The 19,949-nt window shown below is 30.4% G+C and overlaps 1 protein-coding gene and 2 long non-coding RNA genes across 6 annotated transcripts; 2 read left to right on the top strand and 1 right to left on the bottom strand.

Moving 5' to 3' along the window:
- Positions 1-16: 16 nt before the first annotated feature.
- Positions 17-5,174, bottom strand: LOC126688287 (plant UBX domain-containing protein 9-like). Of its 2 annotated transcripts, none has more exons than XM_050382928.2 (13): positions 4,915-5,174; positions 4,285-4,346; positions 3,797-4,208; positions 3,607-3,684; positions 3,439-3,528; positions 3,151-3,204; positions 2,761-2,964; positions 2,044-2,097; positions 1,697-1,897; positions 1,519-1,617; positions 568-714; positions 413-469; positions 17-328 (listed from the first exon to the last, which is right to left on the bottom strand). In XM_050382928.2, the coding sequence occupies exons 1-13, from the start codon at positions 4,996-4,998 to the stop codon at positions 221-223; spliced, it is 1,650 nt and encodes a 549-aa protein (XP_050238885.1). In that variant the 5' UTR covers positions 4,999-5,174; the 3' UTR covers positions 17-220. The 2 variants fall into 2 exon arrangements, with proteins under 2 accessions (XP_050238885.1, XP_050238886.1); XM_050382929.2 differs by having other exon boundaries at positions 568-711.
- An 8,661-nt stretch (positions 5,175-13,835) lies between these two features.
- Positions 13,836-15,928, top strand: LOC126687437 (uncharacterized). 3 transcript variants are annotated; one of them, XR_008790923.1, is made up of 5 exons: positions 13,836-14,275; positions 14,386-14,456; positions 14,547-14,637; positions 14,810-15,220; positions 15,855-15,928. It is a non-coding gene; the product is annotated as an uncharacterized LOC126687437 (long non-coding RNA). The 3 variants fall into 3 exon arrangements; XR_008790924.1 differs by having other exon boundaries at positions 13,836-14,456; positions 14,810-14,849; positions 14,931-15,220; XR_008790922.1 differs by having other exon boundaries at positions 13,836-14,456.
- Positions 15,926-17,077, top strand: LOC126687436 (uncharacterized). The gene is made up of 2 exons (XR_007644114.2): positions 15,926-16,343; positions 16,855-17,077. It is a non-coding gene; the product is annotated as an uncharacterized LOC126687436 (long non-coding RNA).
- Positions 17,078-19,949: the final 2,872 nt, after the last annotated feature.

Genomic DNA, 19,949 nt, shown 5'->3' with positions numbered 1-19,949 from the left:
CTATAATACCAAACAATAAGCACAAACAGGACATTGTTCCTACGAAGTATCGTTTAGTTTTTAACATAGTAGGATTCAGGATCGTTCTGTTCAACATACACAGCCAGCTCCGTTTTAGTCAATTTCAGTAGCTTCAGTTAGGTTAACCATCAGTTTGGTTAAACTTAAGCAGAGTATTGTTGTCAAACCAAAAAGACAGGGGTGATCTACATTTAATGTTCTATATGAATTCCAGATACAGAGCTTCCTGTTTAGCAGAGAGACCAAGCTCTTCCAAACTCAGTGAGCTGTCAGCTGCAGAAAATGAACGTCTCGGAAATGGCCTAACCTGTTCAAGCGCAAAGTGAAACAGTACATTAACAGTGTATATATGAGTTGCACTATAATTTTCACAAAAACATTTCCAACTTACCATCCTGTAAGTTCCAGGCTCCACTGCTCTAGCAACCTCCATATAGTCAAAAAGAAACTGCAGGATAAAGAAAATGCCGAAAGGAAAGGAAAAAATAGTTAGTCTAGCCAAGAGATGGAACATCGCAAAGTTGCTAAAAGTTTGTGACGAATTACCTTAAGCTTATCAGACTTGAGAAAACGGCGACAGCAACGGTCGTTATCTGGCATGCGAACAAGAAGAGTTACTGCATTCTCATCGTTGATTGTCGGTTCTTTAGGAAGCAAAGCTTTTTTTGCAGCCCTCAACCTTTCACGTTCCTGCTTTTTACAGGTTTAAACAGAAAGAAAACATTAGACATTACTATGTTGTTTCCGTACACAGCTACAATTAAAATAATCAGATACAAAGCAAGCAAAAATGTTTTCGTTCAAATTCCTGCCATATTTTTGGAACCGTTTTGAAGTGCAGTTCAATATAGCTACATTCAAAACAAGCAGATCTAAAGCATTACTGATCACTTGGAAAGAACATGATCCATAAATGATCTTCAATTGGATGTTTGATAACACAAATTTTAACTAAAATTAAAATTTTCAGCACTTGTTCTTTTAAATGGTTTGGTAACACAGATTAAACCTAATTTAATTTATTTAATTAAGTCAAAAACCACTTCAGTTGATAATTCAAAACCACTTAAAATGACAAGTTAAGTTCTTTAACTATTGAGAATTTAAAATTGTTAGTTTTTGATTAAAGTGGTCATTCTACACTAACTATATCATTAAATGATTACTAATAAATTAAAAATATCTTTTTTATTATTTTCCCTGTCTCTATAATAGTAGACTATTATCCCCTTGTTTGACAATTCAAATGATATGAGTTTTTTAACAATTGAGAACTTCAAATTATTAGTTTTTTATTGAATTGATTTTTCTACCCTCACTTTATCATTAAATTATTACTAATAAATCAAGCATTCCTTTTTATCATTATTTTTTGTGTCTATAATATCATTGACTATTATACGGTACCCTTATTTCTGATTAAATCATACATGTCCTTGTAGTGGAATCCAAGATGAACATGAATATAAATGCCAAAACTCAAATAGAAGCACTCACAGCCACTTCAATAAGCATCTCGTCTAGAGATCCAGGTTCCTTGACAGCATTCATTTCCTTTTCTTTATCAGCCTGAAGAGATGTGAGATATTCATCATCCTGAAACAAAATATAATTCACCAAATGTGTTAAGAGATAGAACTTTCACTAAAAGAAACTACAAGCAGAAAGGTTAGACCTGCTGTTCTCTTAGTAGCCTCTTTTCCGTAAGCGATTCAGATGAGTGACTAGCTACTTGGTGTGGATTTTGACCATTACTTTTTCCTGGTGTACTTGGTGGTTGAGGTCCATGCTGGTATAGCTCTTTAAGAGTTTTACCAAAAATAGCTTTCTCAAGAAGAATTGATTCCTCGATTTCCTTGGATGAAACACTGCCCCACTATTGCCAGAAGGAAAAACAAAGATTCAGCAGAAGAGGAATAGAGGTTTTTAGTTACTCTTATTTTTTTTGGACTGCTATTTTCGTTTCTTCTTCTAATCTTTCAGAATGGGCCAACTAGAAGTTGTTCAATTGTTTCCACTCACCAGTGCCTGTTCTTGCAATTCTTTGGCTCCCTGATGGAATAATGAGCTTCCTGGCTGCAAATCCAAAAGAAAAAGGATTAAAAATGACTCCTAAAAAATTTAAACTAGGTTGTTATTTTTTAGGGAACATTTTTTATATAAGAAAAATAATAATGTAATGATCACGCTTTTTGCAACTGTGATCTCTCTTAACTTTGCAAAATCACTTTTTGAGGATTTAATTCATCGACTTCTTTAATTTTTACGTTAATATTTATTTCTATATAGGCCATTACGAATTTTTTAATCTTAAAACAAAAGTAGATGAAGTTGATTGATTCTGCATTTTGATGATGATATTTTAAATCTACATGATGATGTAATTATAGTTAGATAGTGGATTTTCTCAACATATACTTTTTCTTTTTTTGATGATTCTAAACATATACTAGTAATTAGATTCTGTGGTTATCGATTAGGGGTTTGCATCCAGTACTTCGGTTTAGTTCAATAGTGAAAATCTCAAAAAACATTTGTTTTTAAGAAAATAAAAAACAAATCGAATAGAGAATTAAAATTTAATTTGGTTTGGTTTTTTGTTTTACGGAAATAAAAGAACAAATCATCTTTTAAAAAGTGATGTGAGATATTCATCACCCTGAAACCAAATATAATTCACTAATCATGTTAGAGATGGAACTTTCACTAAAAAAAAATCCACAAGCAATGAGATTAGACCTGCTGTTCTCTTAGTAGCATCTGTTCCCTAAGCGATTCAGATGAGTGATCAGGTATTTCATGTGGATTTTGACCTTTACTTTTTCCCGGTGTATTTGGTGGTTGAAGTCCATGCTGGTATGAAGTCTCATTAGGAGTTTTACCAAAAAGAGCTTCCTCAAAAAGAATAGCTTCATCAAGATCCTTGGATGAAACACCTCGCCGCTATTGCCAGAAGGAAAACAAAGATTCAGCACAAGAAGAATATAGATTTATTTTTTTTAATAAAAGAATATAGGTTTTTAGTCGCTTCTATTTCTCTTTCTTCTTTTTTTTGGAATACCATTTTCTTTTCTTCTTCTAATCTTTTAGCATGGGCCAACTAAAAGTTGTTCAATAATTTCCACTCACCGGTGACCGTTCTTGCAATTCTTTGGCTCCCCCTTGAAATGATGAGCTTCCTGCCTACAAATACAAAAGAAAAGGATTAAAAATGACTCGTAAAGAATTTAAACTAGGTTGTTATTTTTAAGGGAACATTATTACCTCTTTTGAAATATTCTCTTCTCCTAAGGTCTTAAGAGTTTTAAATTTATGTTAACAAAAACATTGACCTAAATTGTAATAATTGTAATGGTTACTAAGATGTTTTTCAAGTTACGTCAGCAATGTATCTTATAAACATGAGAAGAAGCACACCTGCCATCGCCTAGCATTTGAACTGCGAACTCGCATTTGTTCGTGGTCCTGTCTTGTTAGCTCACGTATTGCATTTTCTTGCTCTGCTGTCTGAACATGGTTCATGTTGAAACTAACTCACGACAACTGAGATGAAAATTGAGATACACAAATATTCAAAGGCCAAACCTTCAGGGATATTGACATTGCATGAGCCAGTTCATCATCTTCCATGTTAGGATGCATTCGTGAAAGACCAGATATTCCCTACATCAAGGACGATTGTATAGAACATAATTGAAATCTGCGTCAAGTAGATGACTCTGGTCTGATATACATCAGGAAATATATAGTATTTATGCTGAGGAGTTTCATTTACCTCCTGCTTAGAATTCTCTATGGCAGCCTGAACCATTTGTTCTTCTATATCAGCACTGTGCAGGTTTGCTTCATGTTCTCTTGAGAGATTATCTTGAGATTGATAATTATGCGGCAATGAACTTACATCTGCAAGGTCAAAGGCAGGCATAGGTCCTGAATGATAAGGCTGCCCATAACCAGGGTTGTAGTCTCCTCCTGTATGTTGATATCGTGGTTCCCGCCTACCGAAAACAGAAGAACCAATTTGGTTCACAATGTTTCTCCTAAAATTGGGATTCGGTACCAATGATGATAACCTAAAATTTCTCGCAGCAGAGAGAAATGGTGACGGCCCATGGGAACCATTTTGTGTTTGAATTCTTGTATTCACAAACCCTTGCTGTGGAAAAGCAACAGATACAGAAGTAGAACTGCACAAAAACAGGGAAAGATGTAAATAAAATAAAACAGATACCACAGTAAGTTCCCTTGAGTAGAATGTCATACATATGTCTTTCAACTTCAGAATAATGTGCGTTTATAGCCTCGCCAAGATTCAATTCATATTCCTGATAGAACATAGTACACAGAAAACTTCCAGAGGTTACAGAAAATAGAAAAACAAAAAACTGCACAAGTTACACAAAAAAATCGAAACAGTCAAATGTATGCTTAAGCAATGGACATTTATTATGACACAATTTCATGACAAACCATGAGTACATTGAAATAAGAAATTAGTTAATCACAATGCAAGAACAATTACACTAAGCAAAATACATGCAACCAACCAACCAACTCTTTCTAGGGAGATTTCACAAACCATGAGCTGAACACAAAAAATCACAATCGCAAAAGATTTAATAAGAAATCCAGGATTCTTACAACATATGAAACTCAATTATTCAACTTTAGAAACGTTAATTTTTTGACCTAAATCATAAAAAGAACCCTAAAAAACCAAATTGATCACAGTGTTTCCAGATCTCGAAAGAAAGAATATCACACATCACACATCAGTAACAATCATAAAACCGAATCAAACAACGTCATAGTTCCGAAACGCGCAGAGATTCTTGAAAATGCAATCAAGAATAGTCACATTATGAAAAGATAATCAAGATCAGAAAACCTCACCTCCAACTTCTGCACGGCGTGCGATTCAGACGCGCCGGTGACTCTCATGAAAGTGTCGATCGCGTCCCGAGTCGGTCCCGCCATTGCCGTTGAAAACGAAAGAAGAGTAGTAGAGAAGTGAGACTGTGAGAGTGCTCGTTGCGCGCCTTTATTCAACTTTAGAAGCGGTTATTAATATTGTGACACGTGTCTCAGGATCTCGTCTGTTTCCATTTTGGGAAGCCGTTTGGATTCGGCGTGCCTCATTATTTCTAAAGATTTGAAGCGTGCCTTGCATTTATCCTGTTCTTTCTTAAATTGGCAAAAAGTAAAAAAAAATTCTCGTAGTTTTGTCCAAAATACAGATCAGTCTTTTATTTTATTTTTGCCTATAATTAAGCTCTTTTTATTTTTCAAATATAACAAATAACCCCTTTCGTCCTATACTGTTAGAAATACTCGTTAATGGCTGACATGTCTTTCATAATCATATAGGACAAAAGTTCAAAAATAATTTTAATGTTTAAAATATTTTCCAAAAATTTAAGGTGATAATTGTTCAAAAAGTAAGTTAAAAGGGTTTATTTGTTTAGTTCAATTTTAAAAACACGAAAGCTTAATTATTCCTAAAAAAAAGTAAAAAAGCTTATTTGTACTTTTAAGAAAAAATCGAGATTTTTTAGATTTTTTGGTCGATATCATCTTTAATACTACAAGTTTAGTTATAGAATCTTAATTATCCTATTCATGCTATTATTCTATTTACTCATTAAGGACCTTCGTACTTTTGTTATGTCTATTAATTATTATCTTGTAATGAATGCTAGATTAACTATGGTTGGCTAAATTCCTAAGTCTAGGGGTTGTTTGTGATTACCTTTTTTTTACGAAGGATTGAAGTATTTCATTGATTTGAAAAATGACTTACAAAAGTCTCGAGTCTAGCCACACCATTTGCGATAGCGGATTATTACAAGACTCATTATCTCTAAGGGCTTTAATGGCTACTCTATAAGCCACCTAGTTACAATTACGCCTAACAAACGAAAAAGAAAACGATCTTAAGTCTTCACACAATTTCCTGCAATCCTAGAGAATAACATCATAGTGCTTATCCACCGTTGCATCGTTCTACATTGCTTCAACAAGGCCTTTAGCATCTCCCTCAAAAATAGTGAACGGAAGTCTTGACCTTTCGGCTAAAAGAATGTGCTGCATCTATTATTTTATGTTTGCATCTTCTAAATTAATAACATCCTCTAAATAATTTTTTTTAAAAGGTCAGACACCAGTGGTGCAATTATTGATAGAAAAAACTTTTTTGAAAAATAGCAATTATATTATCTTTTAGTATTTTAGATTGATAAGCATTAAGATTAAATAAAATTTTCAAAAACGACAAATATTGTAAAGCGGAAAAATTCAAAAACGATAAATATTATGAATAAAAATATATAATGATCTTTTTTTATTATTATGAATAATGCTAATGCAAGCCTCGCTTGGTTGGGGGTAAGTGAGTAAGGGAAGTTTAACTTACCGGGAAGTAGCAAGATTTTCTTATTTGTTTCAACTTATACGTGTTATTTTCCGAAAAGTTAGCAATTTGACTTTCCTTTAACTAGGAAAGTGACTTCTCTAGGCAAATCTAGGTAAGTAGAGCTTTCCTAGTTAACTTGATAGAAAATACAACTATATCCCTATATTTAATTAGCCTAGTTAGTTATTAAGGATAAAATCATCTTTAAATTTTAATTTATTAAAATTAAATTACAACTTCCCGAAAAATTAGTAAGTAAACTAAGTAAAACAATCATCAATTTCTTTTCTACTAACTTTCTCAGCAATTAATTTTTCGAGAAGTATACTTTTCGGGAAGTATACATTTACGAACCAAGCGAGGCCGTAGTTTTTACTTTAAAAGATAACCTTTATGAAAAACAAATATCATAAAATGAAGTAGATGTAAAATCGTGAACATTAAGGCCGCACACATATTTTAAATATTGTTTTTGAAGAATTAAATAGTATCATTCATAACCAAAAACGGTTACATTAGGAAGAAATTCAGGATAGTTGAATGCCAATTTTGATGATCTGACACGAAACGAGCATATTACTCTATTTTTGAAAAGAGGATAATATTCAACCTGATTTGTTGTGCCGACTAACTTGACAACAAACAAGTGGACAAATTTAATGAAAAAATTAAAACATAAACTTTTGAAAAGAAATTAAACAAATGAAAAACCAACACATCGTGCGGTACAATAAAGCGGGTTAAAATAGATGAGTTAAATAATATGATCCATTTAGATAATAGTCTTGAAAATAAAAGTATCACTTATCCCTAATAAATATGTATTTCTATCTTCAAATGAAATATGTTGTTTCATATTTTAATATAATTACTCATCAATATATTTAAAAAATTATTAAAAGGATAAAAAGATAAAATAAAATAATAAATTTTAATCAACTCAGCCAGATTTTTTTAAATATTGTGCTTGTCCAAATGGCTATCAATTTGAGACAGGATGAAGGGTATGTTATTCAATTGCAGTTTAAACTATTAGAATTCACCATTGCACTCTCGAGAGTCATTAACTGACAGATACCTAATTAAATCAACTAATAAGCAAATAACTCATTCTCGCATAATTAGTAACCTAATTAATCAATCTAGTTAGATTGATAAAAAAAACTCTGAAAACACATATTTTTTAATTTACTCTCGCGTAATTAGTTTATAAATTGTTAATTATTATGGTGTATTTCAGATAAACTTTCTCAAGTCATATAAAAAGACATGGCAATGATTCGATAGGCTAAAATAAACCAAATATCAAGAACAATATATAGCTTATAACTAATTCAAAATCTCATAGTCCTAAATAATCAAATAAACAAAACCCAAGTTATTAATCCCCTATTTAGGATTTAGTTACTCCTAATTCAAAACAAACAATAAAGATTAAAGAAAAGTTCATGGTAAAAGAAAATAAACAATAATTCAATATTTCGAAAATCGTTGTGATTTTCGGCCCTCAACTCTGAAAATAATCTTGTTGACCGATTATAAAAGATTGAATATAATTATCTAAAAACACTATTTTAAAATTTGTAGTCTAATATTAAAAGTGCAAATCCTTTCTTAGATGTAAAAGACCTCTTTCTATATAGCTTTATCTCCGAAATTAGGGTTCACAAATTAGGTGAAATCCCAAAGTTATCATGTTGTATTGTGCACGACATTGAAGTTAAATAAGGACAAATTCGTCTTTTCATTTGTCAATTAGTATTGTGTGATTAACATGCTGTTTTGCCTTTTTTTTACAGATGATTGAAGAATTTCATTGATTTGAAAAATGACTTATAAAAGTCGCGAGTCTAACAATACCATTTGCGATAGCGGATTATTACAAGACTCATTATATCTAAGGGCTTTAATGGATACTCTATGAGCCACCTAGTTACAATTATGCCTAGCAAACGAAAAAGAAAACAATCCTAAGTCTTCACACAATTTCCTGCAATCCTGGAGAATAACGTCACAGTTCTTATCCACCATTGCATCGTTTTCCATTGCTTCAACAAGGCCATTTGCGATAGCGGTTTATTACAAGACTCATTTAAGGGCATTATCGATTCTTTAAGTGCTAGAGGAGAGCTTCCTGAGGTATTGTGTCGTGATTTTCCGCGTTATGATCCTTGTATTCGTCCTTTTGCTGTGGACCTTTTTATTTCATTATGATTTTTTTTAGGTTTTTAATTAGCTAAAATTTGTTGGAAAGTCCCAACTACTTGGTACTGAACATACTCAAGGGCGGACCTAGGAAAAGCGTATGGTGGGCAACTGCCCCCCTTATAATTGTCACATTTTCTATATTTTGTTTCTGTTTTTATAAATGTAACATTTTGTTATTTTGTTTAGATACGAAAATCTTGTATTTTAAAGGACTTTTTTCTCTTTCCCCCCTGTTAATGGAGTTTCTCCTTGGGCATGTGGGGAAGATAACTAAATACAAATTAAAATTTCTAAAATCTGAATTTTAAATTTTAATCAAAACCATTTCAATTTATATTGAATTTGAATGTTTATATTCTTCATAAAAAATAAATTTTAAAGATAAAATTACTTAACTGGATGGTGCACTCCGGTTTTAGATTTGCGGTTCAATCCGGTTCTTCCGGTTTAATTCGGTCAAATTCGGTTAACCCAGATTTCCGGTTAATAGTGGTCAGTCTAACCGGACCACTGTTCAGCACCCGGTTCAAGCGGTTCAATTGTCCGGTCCGATTTTTAAAAAACTGTTATTTTATGTGGTTGGCTAAGATATTTATTTTCAACATATTAAGTGTTTAATTGAGTTTATAAATAAAAGTATAATTAATATTTTAAATTGTAGGCCGATATTTACAGTATTGGAGTCGTCTTTTTGAAGCTGTGGCATCCGTTTAGTAGTCGCACTGAAAGTACGCATTATCGATTCTTTGAGTGCTAGAGGAGAGCTTCCTGAGGTATTGTGTCGTGATTTTCCGCGTTATAATTCCCGTATTCGTCCTTCTGTTGTGGACCTTTTTACTTCATTATGATTTTTTTTAGGTTTTTAATTGGCTAAAATTTGTTGGAAAGTCCCAACTACTTGGTACTGAACATACTCAAGGGCGGACCTACAAAAAGCGTATGTTGGGCAACTGCCCCCCTTATAATTGTCACACTTTCTATTTTTTGTTTCTATTTTTATAAATGTAGCATTTTGTTATTTTGTTTAGATACGAAAATCTTGTATTTTAAAGGACTTCTTTCTTTTTCCCCCTGTTAATGGAGTTTCTCCTTGGGCATGTGGGGAAGATAACTGAATACAAATTAAAAATTCTAAAATCTGAATTTTAAATTTTAATCAAAACCATTTCAATTTATATTGAATTTGAATGTTTATATTCTTCATAAAAAATAAATTTTAAAGATAAAATTACTTAACTGGATGGTACACTCCGGTTTAGATTTGCGGTTCAATCCGGTTCTTCCGGTTTAATTCGGTCAAATTCGGTTAACCCACATTTCCGGTTAATAGTGGTCATTCGGACCGGACCACCGGTCAGCACCCGATTCAACCGGTTCAATTGTCTGATCCGATTTTTAAAAACTGCTATTTTATGTGGTTGGCTAAGATATTTATTTTCAATATACTAAGTGTTTAATTGAGTTTATGAATAAAAGTTTAATTAATATTTTAAATTGTAGGCCGATATTTACAATATTAGAGTCGTCTTTTTGAAGTCGTGGCATCTGTTTGGTAGTCGCACTGAGAGAGTACGCATTATCGATTCTTTGAGTGTTAAAGGAGAGTATCCTGAGGTATTGTGTCGTGATTTTCCGCGTTATGATCCTTGTATTCGTCCTTTTGCTGTGGACCTTTTTACTTCATTATGATTTTTTTTAGATTTTTAATTGGCTAAAATTTGTTGGAAAGTCCCAACTACTTGCTACTGAACATACAGAGAGCGGACCTAGGAAGAGCGTATGGTGGGCAATTGCCCACCTTATAATTTTGAGTCCCTTTAAAAAACGTTGATATGAAATTGAAAAACATGATTTTGTCACCTTAAATTATATACTTTCCCACCTTAAAATTTATTTGTTGCCAATTTTACTCATTTTATAAAGTTTTAATATAATTTTACTTATTTTATAAAGTTTCAATATAACTTACATACTGTATATTTACAATTATTTTTGATAAAAATATTGTTAATAGTTGTAATACCCCGTAGAATTATTAGTGTTTATTTTCGCGCGTGTCCAATTTTAATTAATTAGGATCTCGAAAATAGTGAATAAATTCACGAGATGAATTTATAAGTGTGAAAATGTGGTTTGGTATGTGTTTTGCCTTAAGTTTGACTTTTGGCAATTTTACGTGTTATAAGTGAATTTTGCGATTTTTCACTAAAAACCGTCAAAATAATTATTTTAATTATTTTTAAAGGCTCAAAAATATTTTAATTCAGCCCATATGATATGATTTAATGTTTTTAAATATTTGAGAAACTTGAATTTATTTTGCCCCTAGAGTTCGATTTATTTACAAGAATGCCATAATGGCAAACTTGTAAATAAATGAAACATCAAACTAATATCTAGATATTTCTCTAGACAAGCTTGGTGCCCAAGCAATTCAATCTTCTTCTTCATTTTGTGTGGGTGCCGAATACATCATAACTCCAAATACAAAACTTTACACTTTGATTTTCTTACAAAATTTTCTTAACGAAAGTTGACGGGAAACTTGCGTAGATCGTTAATCTATATTTGCATGTTGAATCAAGGTGAATTTCAAAGCTCAAAACCTTACTTTTATTTTCTGATGTTGATGAGTCTTAGAAACATGCTTAGGATGGTTAAATATTGTTGTTTGATGGTTGATTAGTTGGTTTTAGTTGCTAGTTTGATGGGTTTCGGTTTTAAAATAATTTTTACGTGAAATTAAATTATTTATTTTTAATTTCTGGGCTGATCTATATGATGAGACTAAAATATGCTTTAAAGTGTAATTTTCATGGATCAAAAATGTTAAATAATTCGGGTATTAATTTAATGGTTGGAGTTTCGATTTTTAATGGTTTTAAAGCTTAAAAATAGCTTAAAAAGAGTAAATAGATGGATTTTAAATTTCTGGAAATAAATTTTTTTACGAATGATTTAGATGTTGGGTTGATGGTGAATAAATTTTTAGTGGTGAATTTTTAATGGTTTGTTAATCGCGTTTAATTTTGATAATTGTTTGTTCGGTAAAAATTGTTTAAAAAAGGTATTTTCGTCATTTTAATTTCTGAGCAGAAATTATTCATGAAAAATTTATGAAATATATATGATGGTTATTTGTGGAGTTTAAATGATTTATGTAAAGTGTTTTGACGGATTAATAATCGGTTTTGATTATTAATGATTATTTCGGTTTTAATGGTTGAAATTATGAAAAATAATTATTTTAAAATTATGGGCTGCTATTTTTAAAAGAGATAATTAAAAATCGGTTCAAAATAAATTTTGGTGAATTTCGGTGTTAAAATGGCTTAAAATGGATTTTTAAGTGTTTTTAGCGTTTTTGAGTTTTCCAGCTAAAACCACCGGAATACGGTGACCGGAATATGAGCAGAGGGGATAGAGTATGGTAGCTCAGTCCTAAGCTCAGCTGGCAGCAGTTAGTGCCGAAATGATTTTGACGGAAAATAAAGGAGGCCGAGCCCCGGGTACAAAAATATTTGACGGAAAAATATTTTTGGATATTTTAAAAAATTGTGGTATATTTGTTGAAATTTTCTAAAAGTGTATTTTAGAAAATTATGTGAATTGTTTAAGTGTTAGAATTATAATAGAATTATAATTCTATGTTTATTTAATGAATTAAATAAACTATCATGGATGGAGTGTATCGTATAGAAATACGATGACGCGGAAAGAGTTAGTCGGAATCAAATTTGGTTATGTGGTTATGCGGTTTATTTGGTTGAGTCGGTCTAGAGTTATCCTAGAATTTAGAGTTAATACATTTATTAATGTTTAATTTCTAAATTAGATCCAGCGAATTCTGTCGCGGAAACCGGCGAGCTAAGGATGTTATCCTTGAATTTCGAAGCGTTTAATTATGTTTTGAAGTGTTTAATTGAGTTTCGATTGTTTCAATAAATGAAAAAAAGAGTGAAAATAGTTTTAAAAAATCATAAATATAAAATTGGTAAATATTTTAAAGGGTTAATTACATATAAAATCACCACCTTTACACGAATTCTCAAAAATAACACGACCTTTAAAACGTGTCAATTCAGGGCATCACCTTTCATTTTTTTTCAAAAATAACATGGGCACGTTTTTAGATAAAATTTTGCTGACTTGGACACCAAATGAGAGTGCAACGTGTCATGCCACGTCAGCAAAAACGCCACTAAAAATGTGCTCATGTTATTTTTGAAAAGAAATGAAAGGTGGTGTCTTGAATTGCCACGTTTTAAAGGTCGTGTTATTTTGCAATTTCGTGTGAAGGTGGTGATTTTATATGTAATTAACCCTATTTTAAACATTAAGGATGTTTTTGAAATTTTTTCCTAATAGCCACGTCATCAGTTAGACGGAAGAAACTAACGGTGGTGCGATCTGAGCCAGTTTCGACAATGTCAGGGGATAATTGAGCCAACTTCGACCTCAGGGTCTTATTAATTCTTTCGCTCTGACTTTAGGGGTTAAAGTGAGCCTTTTGCCATTAACAGACATATAAAGTTTATTTTAATTGCAAATAAAGTTGTTAATATAGTTCACTAAAAAAGATATACAACTAATTTGCATAATAAGAGAAATTTTATAATTCCAAATAAAATACAAATAAATATGGATTTAGTTGTCAATAAATTTTTATTGTAAAACATTTAAACTCAAATTTTTCAAATAAGGATTTAATTTTTAAATCTTATATACAAAATAATATAAAAATAACAATAGTACTAATAACACTTTGTTTTGATCTTGCACATTTTTTTGTGTAAATTTTTTATTTAAATATGAAATGGTTTTATTAAAAAATACTAACAAACATTTAAAGAGATTAAAAAGGTGTCGGCTATTCAGACTACAATCTAATAACGCACATGATTTGAGAGACATGATTATTTTTAAAAAAATTCATGTCAACCACATCAATACAATTTTTTTTTTTAACAATAGCAAAACTTATAAATATAAATGATAAACGTAGTATATAATTAAAATAAATTATTATTAGATGTTACAGTTAAATATATGCTAAAATCTGTATTAAAATTTAACATAAAATATAATATATTTTAAATTTAATACAAAATACAACATTATATTAGTTTTGCATTTTAAAATTTAATACTAAATGATAGCATTATACTATATCTATATACTATCTTATAAAAGAGAACCCAAAAACACTGTACATTGAACAGTGTTTTTGGGTTAAATTTCCAACTCTGTCCCTTGATATTTAGCATAACTGCCTCCGTACCCTTTCCTTCAATTTTCTTTTTCTAATGAAATTAGGTTTAGCGGTGGTCTTCTCTTTATCGCCGCCTCTCTCTACCTACGCCTCTTCTTGCAATTCATTCTCCGTCGACTTTGAAGAAGATATTTATGCTTCATCAAATCACAGATCCGTCAAGGAAGAAGACAACACAGATGGATGTTGAAAGCGATCACAGTGGTTTCTCTAACTTTAGTTCTGACTCAAACATCAGCGGCAGGCGTCGAACATGTCTTTACCGATCACGTCTCAGTTTGATCCTCTTCTGTTTTCCTCGACGTGTTTGATGTCGACCTCTCTTTTTTATCTCCCTACCTCTCTCTTTAATACCTAATCATGTATGTCTTTTAGTTTGTCTTTTACTTTTTTGTTTTTCATGAATCAGTGATGATAGAAGTACTGCTCTCAATATCTCAGACTCTATTTTAATTATCTTTTAATCTTTCAGGCTGGAATACAGTAAAATATGATTTACGACGCCACTACTATTGAGAAAGCTGATCTTCTACTGTTTAGCAGGTCATATTAGCTTCCTCCTTTGTATTTTTTTTGAAGAATACCTTTTTTTATTGTGGAAAGTGCACATAAATTAATTTATAATGTTTGTAGGCAATTGATCCAATAACATGCAAATGTCTGTACAAAATGCTCAATCGAGATGTATTTCATGAATAAATGGCACACTTCTACTGCGAAAGAGGTAATTATAAACTGATTTGGCTATTTATATACAATTTTGAGCTCAATTTGTTTAGTTTTTTTCTTTTGGTATTGAAGTCAAATTGTATTTGATTTGCGCAGCATTTTTATAACATTTTTATATAGTGGACGATTACGAGAGATGATAAACTGAAAATTTGCTATTTTTTCAGAATCTAATGATTGTGCTAGATGATAAACTGAGGCAATCAAGTGAGTTTCTTCATTATTGATGTAATGCAATGAATATATGGTTCATTTATAGTTCAATAAAAGAATTTTGATGCATTTTAGCGTTGGTTATATGAAAATCGAATGAGCAGCTACGGAGCAGATGTGTGAATATACTTTGCATTGGCATTGATGGAAAAATTTGAATGGGCTCAAGGTTATAGAAAACATTTTTGTTTGCTTTATATGGATTATAAGAATGGTCTTGCCCGACACCCAAAATCTTTAGCATATTGTTAATTACGTTGTCCTTCATCGGAATTTTAAGAGCTTTTTTTTATAATGTAAATTGACAGTATCATTGGTTACTTTGAATCTTTCGCAGGTTGCCGGTGCGATGTCAACAAAAATTGGTAAGTTGTGCAATCTGTTAAGCTCCTCATGCCATATGTCTAAAAGTTTGTCTTTGAGTTCTTGCCTTAATCATTATATTTCATGTGTTTTGTGGCCTGTTATTCAGAGATTATATTTTTGGTTTTTCCCTTCATGTTTGGTTGTATTGTGTATATTTAATATTTAATGCTTGTGCGAGGTATGCGTGGCTAGCATCGTTGGCATGCAATTTTTTTTGTAATGTGAATAATTGATTAATTTTTCCAAAAACAACAAGAAGAAAGTTATATTTTTGATGTGCATGGACATTTGCATTGCTCTATGCGACTAATCTCAGTGTAATGATCTTGGAATGCATCAACTTGATGATGTGGATGAGCTCTTTTTAAAACAATGATGCTAGCCACGCATATGGAACAAAAATCAAAAGTTTATTTTTAAAAATATTTGCAGCTTCTTTATTAGTTTACCCTTTTTGCTCCCCTCATCAATTACATTTAATTTAAGGCACGTCCTGGCATTTGTCCAATGTCACTCGCACATATTCAATCTTAACTTAGATAGAACATATGCTTTCAATCCTTTCAGTTCTTGTGCTAAAATTCATGTTCAATTGCTTTTAAATTTATTTTTCTGTCAATTTCTTGATTGCAGAGAAGGATTACCTTTGCCTATATGGATTTTTCAATGAATAGTAGTATCAATCTGGCTGTTGAAGAGGTGCCTCCGGAACTTCCAGAGCCTTATTTGAGTATTAATTTTGCTAGAGATGGAATGCAAAAAAAGGATTATTGGTTGCAGTTCATAGTGATGCATGGTTGCTTGCCGTGTCCTTTTATTTTGAGGCTAGATTTGGATTTGACTAACCTGATAGGTAATTCATTTTCTCATTCGACAACTTATTTGTGTGCTACTATGCATCTGTTGAATTTTTAGTCCCTTCGGATTTTTACTATCAATAGGCATGGAGACTTTGTCATTGTTAATTTTCAGCTTTTATATGTTGTCAATGTGGAAGGATAATGATTCTGAATAAGCAAATTCATTATCAGTTTTAACAAATATCACCAGGCTGTTAATTATGAGTTTTATGTTGGCTTGCGCCTCAATATGATATTTGAAGGGAAAGACTCATGAAAGAAGGTACCTCGATTTTTTATTTTCTGATTATGTTGCCTTTTGTGTTTCTGAATTGATCATTTTTTCTGCATAAACTCATTGACTAGCAATCTATAAACCTGTTGCTGCTATCTATTTTCTTGAGCATGTGTACTAATAAATATATCCGAGGTAGCTAATTTTGGAATTGGTTTTGAATATAAAAGGTTCCCCATTCAATTTCCGGCTTTACAATTTTTATGAATATCTGCAAAACTCATACGTTATATGATGTATAAGTATCTATCGCATGAAGCTCTCCAACAAATTAAGTTGGTCTCTTGGGAGTTCTTCCTAGCGCTGTATGCTTAAATTAATGTACACCTACGAATTTGGGTTTACTTTATGGAGTTCTTTAATTTATGAATAATAGGCACAAACTGAAAAGGTTCTTGAGGAAAATAGTTATAACAAATTTTATTTGAGCCAGATCGTTAATAATATTTTGATGCGGCATTACTTATGATGTTTGTTTCATGTTCTTTCCATGTTTCAGAAACAAATATGCCCTTAAAAGTCTGCCAAGGCATGCAACCTGGATTCGCTCAAGTGATTTTGTTGAAGCTTTGCCTGAACTGAACTCTTTTGATTCTTAATCTGATAAGCAACAGATGTCTTAATATTATCTTCCCAATTGACCTGGATTTGACATGTTGAGATTGATTGTTTTCCAGGAGAAAGTACTAATTAGTAGTATAATAATTTTAAGCTTTTACTTATATTTTATTCCATAAGCTGTGTAAGATAATACCAATTTTGTATTTAAATGTTAATTATGGATTATTACTTAATCTTTTATTACGCATTTATTATTAGATATTTGTAAATTGTGTATTATCTTTTTTAGTTGTTATACTTTAAATTTAGAAACAGTTATCCCGAAGCAACGCGAGGGTTTCGTACTAGTATTAAAATGAAACAAAAACGACCTAGATGTTAAACAACTAATATCTTTTAAAGAGCAGTGAAACTTTTTGGGCAAATGATGACACGTTGTTGGCTTTTGGGTCTTTGGCAAATAAAATCCAATGAGTGAAATTGCTACATTCTACCGCCACCTAATCTATATCTATCTATACTATATATAAAAGTAGGGAAAAGGGTCATTTATGCCCCTAAGGTTTGTTTATGAGATCAAGTGAGCCCCTAACGTCCATAAAGGTTCAAATATGCACCTAACGTCTTAAAAAATGAACAATCAGGCCCCTAATTTGACTTATAAATGAGACGTTAAGGGCACGGTTGTCAAAATCGGAGGGCTGTTTGATCAATTTTTAAGACGTTAGGGACATAGTTGAACCTTTCCGGACGTTGAGGGCTTACTTGATCCTCGAGTCAAACCTTAAAGGCATAAATGACCCTTTTCCCATAAAAGTACGGATGGGGGGGACAGGCAAATTTACCAAATAATCCTCCCTTAATGATTCTTTAAATTATGGGTTTATGGTAATTTGTTAATCAAATAATTTAATAATTTGAACATTCGTTTACTATTATTACTAGGGAATAATTGAATTAGAATAAGAAATCTATCTAACTACTACTACTAAAAAAGAACTTAATTAGATTCCTTATTCTTTTACCAAATAATCCTCCCTTAATAATTCTTTAAATTATGGTTTTATGGTAATTTATTAATCAAATAATTTAATAATTTGAACATTCGTTTACTATTATTACTAGGGAATAATTGAATTAGAATAAGAAATCTATCTAACTACTACTACTAAAAAAGAACTTAATTAGATTCCTTATTCTATACAAATTACTAAAACTTCTTATTATGCAATGTAATCTTTAAACAATATTTTGTCCATTAAACCTCTTTTCAATAGCAAGTTTCTTCGGTCATTTATCAGATATTATTATTGGGTATGCTATCACATGGAAAGAAAAAAAAATTAATATGTCAGTTTAGAGTATTTCGTGGTTAAGAATAGTTAAACATTGAATCATATATTATGATGGGATGCATCTAGATTATTTTTTTGTTATTTGTTAGTTTGCATGAAAATTTTCTGCATTTGTTTAGCATTCAGATAATCTTAATTATTTTAATTTATATTTTTGTTGTCTTTTATAACAATACTTAATAGATTAGGTAATAAAAATTAAATAATTACTACTAATTTTTTATTAAAAATTGGAGTCGAGAAATCAGAAAACGCACCCGAGCATCTCAACTAGGTTGACACCCTCATAGCGTATACATCATTTTTCTCGCAACCATATATTAAAATCAAAAGAAAAAGTTTGATTACAAATAATTACTCCTAATTATTATCTTTCCGAATACAATAATTATTAGTGTTAATTAAAATTAGAGTAATAATCAAAATAAACTACTTATAATATTATATAGGAATAATTGTTTAGAGTACAAACTCAAATAGACTACTTCAATATTTAATAACTATTATTTTAATTATTATTTAATTATTTAGAATTTTAATTAAGATAAATTATTTTAATAAATTATTTTAATAAATTATTTTAATAAATTATTAATTTAATTATTATTTAATATTTTCAATTTATATTCTCTATAAATAATATAAACTACTATATCAATAATTATTTAATATTTTACACTTAAATATAATTTATAATTATAAAATTAATTATTAACTAAACATACATATAATATTTTGGCGAGTCACACCACGAGCCACGTGTGAAACACGTAAAGCAACACTAGTATGTTAAATGGGGTAGAAAAGTAACATTTTTGCTCCTTATATGTGTTATGAATTACACTTCAATCTTTACTTTTTATTTTTTAATAATTTAATTGTTTTTGGAAGATAACGAATTTTGTTGAAGACACCTTATTAATTTGATATTAAAATAAAGATATTTTATAACTATAACATAATTAAATGATTGATTTAAAAAAAATTCTATCATATCACTTTTATTATGTATAGAAAAGATACAATTAATTTAAAAAAAAATTAAAAATTATAAGATTATTTAAATTTTATTCTGATTTTTTAAAGATCTTTCTTATAAGTGTATTTTGTTAATTATGTATAGAAAAAATAATTTTATGTGTATTTTAAATTTTAAAATACATGTTATATAAAAATAAAATAAAAACTCTATATATGTAAAAAACATTAGGTCACAAATGGTAAAAAGAGCTTTTGACTTTAAAGTCCCCTCTTTATCCATAAATATGCCAAAAAAACCGATCAAACCGATTAACCGAACAAAAACTGAAAAACCAAATTAGAAAATATGCTTAATGATTTAGATTTAGGAATTGTAGTTTTAAAACCATAGTTAACCGGTTAACCAGTATATATATATAACCTATAAAAAAATTAATGATTAAAATACACGTATAAATCCTAAACATAAAAATATGTGGAAAAGATATTTCATTTATAAATAGATTTATATTTTAGGAGAATATACATATAAAAGTATTTTATAAAAAAACTATTTTTCTTAATTAAATATATACCTAATAAGATTATACGTATAGGATTATAGTTGACATCTCACTTGGACAACACAATAAGTAGAAATAAAAATATATTTATACTATGTTTAAGATTCTGTATCTAACATTTTAAATGGTTATAT

The sequence above is a fragment of the Mercurialis annua genome, linkage group LG6, assembly GCF_937616625.2.
Source record: "Mercurialis annua linkage group LG6, ddMerAnnu1.2, whole genome shotgun sequence".
Lineage (NCBI taxonomy): Eukaryota > Viridiplantae > Streptophyta > Magnoliopsida > Malpighiales > Euphorbiaceae > Mercurialis > Mercurialis annua.
The sequence above is the reverse complement of the archived record's forward strand: the minus strand, read 5'-3'. Positions and strand labels throughout refer to the sequence as shown.

Bases quoted from the DNA above. Each gene is read 5' to 3' on its own strand.
- LOC126688287 (XM_050382928.2), bottom strand. From the start codon at position 4,998: ATGGCGGGACCGACTCGGGACGCGATCGACACTTTCATGAGAGTCACC. The intron at 2,965-3,150 runs GTGAGTGGAAAT...TTCTGGCAATAG, and splicing joins AATTGCAAGAACGGTCACCG to CGGCGAGGTGTTTCATCCAA. The intron at 2,098-2,760 runs GTCTAATCTCAT...TTGGATTTGCAG, and splicing joins TGCTACTAAGAGAACAGCAG to CCAGGAAGCTCATTATTCCA.